The sequence below is a fragment of the Lissotriton vulgaris genome, chromosome 3_1 (genome assembly GCF_964263255.1).
Source record: "Lissotriton vulgaris chromosome 3_1, aLisVul1.2, whole genome shotgun sequence".
Lineage (NCBI taxonomy): Eukaryota > Metazoa > Chordata > Amphibia > Caudata > Salamandridae > Lissotriton > Lissotriton vulgaris.
This window is the reverse complement of record NC_141689.1, coordinates 125366434-125375924: the sequence shown is the minus strand read 5'-3', so window position 1 is coordinate 125375924 and position 9491 is coordinate 125366434. Positions and strand designations below refer to the sequence as shown.

At 44.7% G+C, this 9491-nt stretch overlaps 1 protein-coding gene across 1 annotated transcript; it reads left to right on the top strand.

The window, feature by feature from the left end:
• Positions 1-1359: 1359 nt before the first annotated feature.
• On the top strand, positions 1360-9267 carry LOC147726069 (epidermal differentiation-specific protein-like). Its single transcript, XM_086962872.1, has 2 exons — positions 1360-1497; positions 8379-9267. Exon 2 carries the CDS (start codon positions 8476-8478, stop codon positions 8995-8997), a length of 522 nt encoding a protein of 173 aa, XP_086818998.1. The 5' UTR covers positions 1360-1497; positions 8379-8475; the 3' UTR covers positions 8998-9267.
• The last annotated feature ends 224 nt before the right edge of the window (positions 9268-9491 follow it).

The following is a 9491-nucleotide window of genomic DNA, read 5'->3' as shown; positions in this document are numbered from 1 at the left end:
TAGCTGTTGTGGTATAAAGCTGAAATAATAATAATATGTTTTCAAGACTATTTTTCCCTCAGTAAGGTCAGTACATGTTCCCCAGGAAAGAAGGATAACTTGTAAAACTTTTACATGACATCTGAAATGGAAAATGCATGTTGACAGCGGAATTAGATAGTGTCTTCATCCCCAAGATCATCGTTTTCAAGGCCAAAGTGAACCCTATTCTTTGTTATTGTTATTACTTCATAGAAGAGAATGTAAAACTTTCTTCAAATAGATAAAAAATAGAAATGATGAAAAGACTGTTTAAGGTTAGAAACAAAATCCCGGAGCAGTAACATGACGTCATATGGGCAAAATAGCTCCCGAGGTGCAGACTGATGCGGACTCCTTCAAATATCCATTCATTCTACAGGTCCCCCCTTGGGAGGAACTATCGTCCATTAAAAGCAACTTATGGGCGGGCGTTTCCATGCAAGTAAGCCTCAAAGAAGTGACCGAGTGGAATCTATGAGATTTCACTGCGCCACTTCTAGGATGCAAATGTGTCAATATCCTAAGCGTCCTTCACAGCAGGCGTAATACTGACACAGGACCATTTGCATGGGCTTTACCCATGTGAAAGGACACATTGCTGGAGTTGCGTTACTTTTGTGACACACTCCAACAATGCATTACTTTTTCTCCTACAGATACGTCAGAAATACAGAGGTATCAAATGAAATATTAAGTGCACTGAGAAGTGACGCATCGCTGCTTTCAGGCAGTGATGCGTCACCCCTCATACATGAGGCCCGAACTCTACTGCTTATGAGGTTTGGATAAAGAACCTCATCTAATCTTCCTTTCTCACATCCTGCTTGGGAGTATTTACGAAGAGCTGAAACAAATATTCACTAAGCACAGTTTTAAAATAATCCTGACCTGCTAACTTTACCATTAGTTCATCCTCCTAATGAACTATGTATTAATACTGCAAGGTTCATGCTGCAGTACTTAGGCAACGATTATTTGTAAAACGAGTTGTGACAAAATGACTCAGTAAATTCACACTGGAAATGCTGAAATTTAAACACGTATCTACTGCATTTCCCGAAAACCCCAGAAGGAGTCCTTTTATCAACATATCTGTGTTCCAAAGTACATGATAAGGACATTGGCTGTGAACATTTCTTTTGAATAAAGCTTTGCACAATCCTTATCTAAGGAAGATACCTCAGTTTCCCAGAAATGACACAAGATATGTGAGTGGGAATGTGGCCACTCCTCTTCCTCCCACATCTCTGCCATTTCAGAGAGGGCTGAGAGAGTATAAAAGCTCCTGGATGTGGATAAAGAGATATCTGCTGGTTCTCCCAGTGTGACCAAGACTGCCAGTCTGAGAGAGGTCAGCTGTTGCTTCACCTGAGAGTGTCCAGAGACAGCCAGTCCACCCTCAGAGACCAACTCCTGCTTCATCCGAGAGTGCCCAGAGACAGCCAGGACCACAGCCGGTGACCAAAGACTTTCAGGGTATTGTATTATATAGTCATTGCATTTATATAGCGCTTACTATCCCTGATGAGGCGCTGATGTGCTTTACATGGGAAACATCCTTTACAACGCAACTTTTACCACGCAGTGCCTTCACGACACAACTTTTACAATGCAAACCATTACAACGCATTGCGCTAGGGGGCGCTCTAGGATAAGGAATAGGTTTAATTTACTGTCCAACACCTTCCCTACTATCCACGGGGACTGGAGTTAGAATAGTAAATTAAACTATTCACTATCCACGCCCCAAAGCACTATGCGTTGTAATGGTATGCATTGTAAAAAACGCGTTGTAAAAGCATGCGATGTCAAAGCATGCGTTGTAATTTCATACATCCGCTTTACACCGAGCAGCATGATGCTCTGGAACCAAAGGCTAGTGGTTAATCAAGTGTTAGTGGGTTTAACCTAGGGTGCTCAACCAACCATTCAATGCATTCTTTCCAGCTTCTTTGTGGTAAATTCAATTGATAGAAATCAATAGCTCTGTCCGCTCATTATTTGGAAGGGGCAGGCAGATGGTTGGGATGGGCTAGTAGATGAGCTTGAGGTGATTAAGTATTGTCAGGTTTCAGGGGTGTGAGTTTCAAAGAAGGAGAGATTGTGTTCTTTAAGATTAGCTGTGGTCCATGTTTTGAAATACAATCATAGAGATTAGGCCTGTTTGGGAAAAAAAGGACAGGCTACATTTAGACATTTCGAAAAGGTCTGTTTCTCTTGCCGGATTTAGAAATATAGAGGATTCTTTTTGAGTAAGCATGCAATTTGAAGATGAAAAACTATAAAAAGAAGCTGCATCATTTGCATATGAATAAGAGGAATTATTGGGTATTTTTGATGAACACTAGGATAACGTAAACAGTCTGTCCACTGTTAGGCTACCAGCAAGGTCCGATGATCAGCTACGGATTGGAAGCAAAATGTAATGGCCGAGCACCTATACCGGGATTTACCAGGAGCTTAGACTGTGCTTAAGGAAGAAGTAACCTCAAGATCAGAGCAATGTGAGATAAATATTTAGGTAAACAATGCACACAGAAAGAAGGAGATTCTCCATATGCTGGAGTGGATGTGTTGTGAAGTTTGGCTCACAGTATTAATCATAAAGGCACAAGATCCTTTTTGGATTCCCCTGGTTGTGGTGTGGCACAAGATGAAGTGTACTGCCTGAATGGTTTGAGGGTGCAAAGCCAGACACTAAAGTGAAGAGGATGGTGAATGGGCTCCCTTTAGAAATTAAAGAAGAATTTCCCAGCAAGAGGGTGCTGATTAAACTTCCTGAAGCACTGCCTTTTGGTAGGTGGTGGGGGGTGAGACTGCTAGCTGTTTGTGAAGGTGAAGGAGACTCTGTGCGTGAGGCTCAGCCTTTTGTCTTTCCTGATCTCAGCCAAATAAAAAGTCTGACATCTCTTAGTGCATACTCTAGGACTCTGATAGTCATTATAATACAAAGCCTTTAGACCTGGTAGGAATGGACATTTACATTCTAGTACAGGTGAGGCGGCTTTGTCAGTCATAAATAAGGTTCAAGTTGTGCAACAAAGAGAAAAAACAAATACAGAGCATGTTATATTATATTGGTTTGTATAGCCCATTAATCATCAGAGAGAGTATCCAGGTGTTTGGGCAGGTGTGTAGGTGTGTTGTCCCCAATGTGCTTATATGTTTAGCCTCTTGTGGAACTCAAGCAGTGAGGAGGAGACTGATGTATTGAGGCTGTTCGATGTCTTGGGTGCAAAGTAAGAGAATGAGCAACCTCAAGTTTTGTTTTTGAGGATGCAGAGACTGTTGGGAATGAGAGTGAGGCAGAGCGTAGGTGACCGGAGGGTTGGTCGAGGTGTATGCAGCTGTTCAGGAATTCTGGTCCTGTGCTGTGTAGACCTTTGAATTTGTGCACAAGAAGTTTGAATTGGCTCAACTCAGTGATTTTTCCTGAGGTGTGGTTTGATGTGGGTGCAGCTTGGGAGCTCAAGTATGAGTCCTGCAGTGGTGTTATGGATGGTCTGGAGTCGGTAGGAGTTGTTTTGAGAATTCAACATAGAGAGTGTTGCCATAGTCCAGCAAGCTAGTGATGAGTGCTTGCACGACGGTCCATCTGGTGTTTTGAGGCAACATTTGAAGATTTTTCACAGCACGCATAGGAAATGGAAGCAGGAGGTGCATTCTGTGTTGACATATTGAGCTTGTAGTCTAGGATAATCCCTCATTTCTTGCAGGGACTGTGGGTGTTGTTCCTAGCACTAACAGCCACCAGGTGGAGTCCCATGGGGAGGTCTTCTTGCCAAAGGCCAGCACTTCTGTCTTGTCAGAGTTGAGCTGCAAGCAGGTTTGGTTGTATCCAGTCTGTTCCCATGGTCATGCAGTTGGTGAAGTTGGTTCTGGTGGTGATTGTTTTGTCTGTCATGGAGAGGATAAGTTGGGTGTCATTGGTGTGGGAGATGATGGTGATGTCCTGTGATCTGATGATGTTGGCCAGTAGTGTCATGTACATGTTGAAAAGGGTGGGGCTGAGGGAAAATCTCAGTGGGACTCAGCATATCAATTTTTTGGTCTCTGATGTGAAGTGTGGAAACCTGACCCTTTGGTTCTTCCAGTAAGGAAGAAACAGATCCATTTGAGAGTATTCCAATCTCGCGGAGTCTTCTGTTGAGGGTGTTATGGGAGACAGAGTCGTAGGCCAAAGAGTGGGAGAGCAGGATGTGGACTGCTGTTTCTCCTCAGTCCAGGATGATTTATATGTCGTTGGTGGTCCAATGTGTGCTGTTCCGTGCTGTGGTTCTTTCTGAATCTTTATTGAGTGTTGTCTACAAAAAGGTGACGTTTGAGGTGAGTTGTGAGTTGCTTGTTGGTGGCCTTCTTAATCACTTTGGCTTGGTAGGGAAGCAGGGAAATGGGTCGAAGTTGCTCAGTTGATTCCGGTTGACTGTGTGCTTCTTGAGGAGGAGGTTGATTCCTGCAAGTTCCCATTCATCGGGGAAAGTGGGGATTAGATGGAGATATTATTGATGTGGGTCAATGTTCCCAGTTTGTAGATGTGGTGGGGGCATGGGTCCATTGGGGCCAATGTGGGGATGGCATACACAATTTCTCCTGTGTTGTTTCTGGTGAGGGTTATCCATTAGATCAGGTAGCCATCTTGGGTGGTGGTGGGTAGGTTAGCAATGAGTTCACTGCAAAGTTGCTGTAGAGGTCTGCAAAGTTGCTAATGGTGTACAGTATGGCGTTAATAATGAGATGTTCCAAAGACATTAACCTATGAAATAAAACACTACAGACCTTCATCCTGCCTGGTGCAAAGGTTAACGGAGCAAAATGAGAAGAGTTAGTGAACAGGAGCGCCCAACAACTCATTGTGTTCTACTGTGCCATAGTCTGAGTACAAGTGGGTATCTCTGGTGAGCAAGGTATGGGGACTGCTTTAGTGGCTTTGATTAATGCAATGTGACTGAAAAAAGTGAGGCTCGACAAGTGAACTGGGTTAGAAGGTATAATGTCACCCAGGAGGAAAGGCCGGAGGATACAAGGCATTAAGTGGGGCTGGTAGGGAACAGTGAAACTGTGCTAGCATGTGGGTGTCCCTGTGCTGAGCACAGATTCATCAAAATGCAGGTGGATAGCACGCCATGCCTTCTTTAAAGACAATACAAATGTAGAATTCTTTAACCATAATTGCAAGAACAGGATTCAGCACCCACCAGTCATCATAAGAGCTATTAGAACAATTGGAACAGTACCCTGACTCCATCAATGTTTTTGCTAAAAAGGGTTTCTTTATTCACAATCTTCTAATTCTTTTTTTAAACTTGTATTCTGTGAATTGCAATGTAGCCAATGCATTTCGCCCCTAAGCAGAGACTTCTTCAGGGCTTGTTGGTTAATTGCACTCTTGTAGACTGGAAATGTCAATAATCTTCGAGTCTCAACGTGATGGCCAATTAATGTGGTGAAATGGATAGCTCTACCAGAGCAACAGATCTATTCTTTCACTTGTGCAGGGAGCCAATTCTATTGCAGCACCTCAACTTGGCTCGTGAAATGTCAAGAAACAATCGATTGTAATGTCAACATCGCATTAAGGTTGCCCCAGTGTTGGTCTCAAGACCTGGGTGTATCAGAGCTCACATATGGCATAATGTGGCAGGAACCCGAATTCAAAGGGGAAAAAAGAAAACGATTAAGAAGATTGTAAAGAAAAAAGACTTTTCGTTTAGAAAAAGAGTTGATGGAGTCTGTACACTATGTCATTCAAATTGTTCTTATATCTCTTGTGGTGTCTGATGGGTGCAGAACAATTTTCTCGCAATTAATTCATGGCGTTTTGCTCCTGGTCTTCCAGAGAAGTGTGGCTCAATGGTTAGAGCGGCAGACCCTGATGCAGAGGTCTAGCCCGGGACCAGGGTTCAATTCCCCGCCTCGGCGGGTCTTGGACATAACATAACATTTTCGTACAAGCGCCTTGAGACCCTTGCGGGTGAGTAGTGCGCTATACAAGTATCAATTTACATTTACATTTACATTTGCATCCCTGCACCACTCTCTTTGTACTTGGATAATCCACTAGTTGATCGTGATACGTGTGATTGTGGTTGCCTCAGTCTCTTATTGAAAATACTTTAACACTTTTTTTCAACTGCATTTCCCAAAGCCTATTATTGTAATTATTAAAAAACACATGTGGCAAATACTCCACCCGATTCCGACAAACGGGTTATGAGAGCCTATGTTGTTGTTCTACCGTATGTGACGGTTTTCAAGTAGTCTATGGCCCTTATTACAAATTTAGGGCTTAAACAGAAGAAAGAATAATAGCCTACTGAAAACATCTTTTTAGAAAAATGTGTGTGACCAAACCTATAGTGAAGGGTTTTTAGAGAACCCGCGGAGGTCTTTGACCTGGCAAAAAGCCTTCTCTTGCTTTGGTAGTATTATTGCCTTGACATTCGTAATGTGCACACCTTTCAGCAAATGAGCAAAGCTGGTCTAAAATCAATCTGTGACATTGGTTTTCCTCACCAATATTTCAGCTAGGGCAGTGCTTCAGATGTAGGCTGTGTAGATTCATATGATCCTTTATGGAGCCACTTTTTGTCAACCAAGAAATTCCTTTCCCTCAGCTCTCCACTCTAGCCAGAGTCAATATCAGTGATGGTTTCAGTTGCGCCCCCTGTGCCAATCTCCTGGAGCTCTTTCCTGTAGGGACACCAGAGAACGAGGGTGCTTAAGCCTGAGGTAACATGAAAGAGTTGGGGGACTTCTGGTTCCTTCGTAACACTTCAAGGACCCCTCTAGCAACTTCATGGAAGGTGAAAGAAAATGGACGCAAAAGAAACCCGGATATATTCTTTCTGAGGATTCAGCTGCGGTCCTTGCAGGTAACAGAGGTGAGGCCGCGTGAGGGGGGATTTGGAGGGAGGATGCAGAGGGAAAATACATTATTTATTCAATGTTTCCTCTGCATCGGCCCTCCAAATCCCCCCACCCGGCCCTCTGCTGTTACCTGCTCGGACTGAACCTGGGGGTATAGTGATTTTAGTAAATGTTTGCATCCAAGGAGCAACGGTGGGAGGTCGGTCTAATATTGAAGGCTGTCTGTTTTTCGTAAGAGTCTCTAAATTCACCTGAATGTTAAACCACTGCAACATTTCGTTTTTAAGTCATTTTCTTCCTGCTGATGGCTCCACCCTGACATGCAGGGTGGACTGGCCTTTGATTGCACCGGGCATTACCCCGGTGGGTCGGATCCCTTGAAGACAATCTTGAAAGCCAGAGTCACTCTTGGTGCCGTTCTTACTTTCTGCAGCACCCCCGGGTTAACCACAGCAGGCTACAAGAGAGAGTGAATGAGCAGGAGGTAGAAAGAAAGTGACCGGAGAGGGGAAACAAAGAAGAGAGAGGGAAAAAGAGAGAATGGATGGATACAAGAGAGAAAGAATTAGCAGGAGGAATGGAGGGGGTAGACAGAAAGTCGCCAGAGAGGGGAAATAAAGAAGCGAGAAGAAAACAGAGAGAGTGGACGGATAAAAAAGAGATTGTGCAAGAAGACAAAGAGAGCGCGGCTAGTATGAGGCTGTTTGCCAGGCCTGCTTTGGTTCCCCCAGTCTGAACCTGCTGACCCACAGATCTCCTCCAAGAATACATCCCTAGTAAAGAGGAGGTAACTTGGTGAGATCCTAAGGTTGTAGTTTCTGGAGCCCAGGGACACAGATCCTAATCTCAACCTTTGTTAACAGACTGGAAAAAAGTTTGTTTCCTGCTTTATCATGATTTTATGGTGCGTAATAGGAAAATCCATGCCACCATTTACACATCCAGATGCTGTCTTCACCCCCTTGACACTTCCTGATTCTCATTTGGTGTAAATCATCCCTCCCCCTCCCCCCAAACACACACATGGCTGTGCTAGAGCTATCTCCTCATTTCTGAGACATTTGAGACTCAATAGAAATGTTCCCTGTACAGCCTCCACTGCTCCCTCCAGTTGGGCCAGCATTGCCCCTAAATCAATGAACAGGAAAAAAATGGGCTGCCGAGAAAAACGTCATTTACAAATATGTATCCAAATCTCTAGTGAAGGGTTTTTCGGGGACCTGTAATGCGTTTCCTCCAGGCAAAAGCCCTTCACCTGCTTGGCCGGGTCTTCTCATTGGTAATAAGCGCACATTTGTTTTAGCAAATGAACAAAGCAGAATTCAAAATGAATCGCTGAAATGAATGTCCTCATCATTATTTCAGCTATGCCAGAGCTTCAGATTTCGTGTGTGCAGATTAACACGATCCTTCATGAGGAGACAAGCTTGTGTCAATCACACGTCGACTGTCATTTCATATTAACCAGATGCACTTTTTCACCATTACAGGACACCCTGAGAGGCCAGCCGCTGCTTCACCTGAGAGACCCTCACAGCGCCTAGCACCAGAGTCGGCTGACGTTAAGCGCTTACAGAAAGATCCACCATGACCACCGTCAACTTCTTCGCTGAGGAGGGCTGCCAGGGCCCATCTTCTGTGGATGTCACACAAGACCTCTCAGATTTGTCGTCAATTGGATTCCTGAATCGGGTCAAGTCCATGAAAGTGAGCGGCGACCCCTGCGTCGTCTTTACAGAGAAGGGCTTCAAGGGGGAGTTTGCGCTCTTCCGGGAGGGGGATCATGACGCTGTGGGAGGATTTTCCAGAAATATCTCCTCAGTGCGGGTGGTGCAGGGGGGGCTGGGAGATCCAGAAATCACCATCTATGAGAAAGCCAAGAGATCGGGAAAAAGCATCACCCTAAAATCGGCTACCCCACACCTGGCTGATTATGGAATGAATAACAAACTCTCTTGTCACCAAGTTAAGAAGGGAGCCTGGCGCATCTACCAGGAGGAAGACTACGAGGGCGCCTGCATCGTGGCGCTGGCTGATGACTACGTGGAGGACTATCGCAGCATCGGCTTTAACGACACAGCCAGCTCCCTGAAGCCCTACAAAAAGTGAGCAAAGTTTATCGAGATAAGAGTATCGAGGGCGTGCCCTGAATGGCCAGCTCCCTCGTGTCTGTCATTCACTCTGCTTCACACACCCCACATGACAGGAGAGACATTAATCAGCATATCTCTTCCACTGATTCCAGAATTCTAATGTAGCTTTTTTCCCAATCTCGCTCTCTTCATCTATTTACCTGAACAGCTGTACAAGGCGTAAATGCCTCTGCTTCGCCTGTTTCAATCCTCTGCATGAAATAAAGCAGCATTCACAAAAATCTACCTCTGATGGTGTCTGTGTGGTCTGTAGGCCTGTCTCCTGCACTGCTGCCCTCTGCAGAAAGAGGTGTGTTTTAATGTACACTGAAACTGTGCTGTCTCTGTCTGGTGCCCCAGCCTACCTGACTGGGGGTGAAATGGGGAAGGCAGGCATCAAAACTTAGCTACAGCTGCGTCCTCCAAGGGAAGGTGCATTCTTAGCGCGGCCATTAAGGAGTTCCCCGAAAG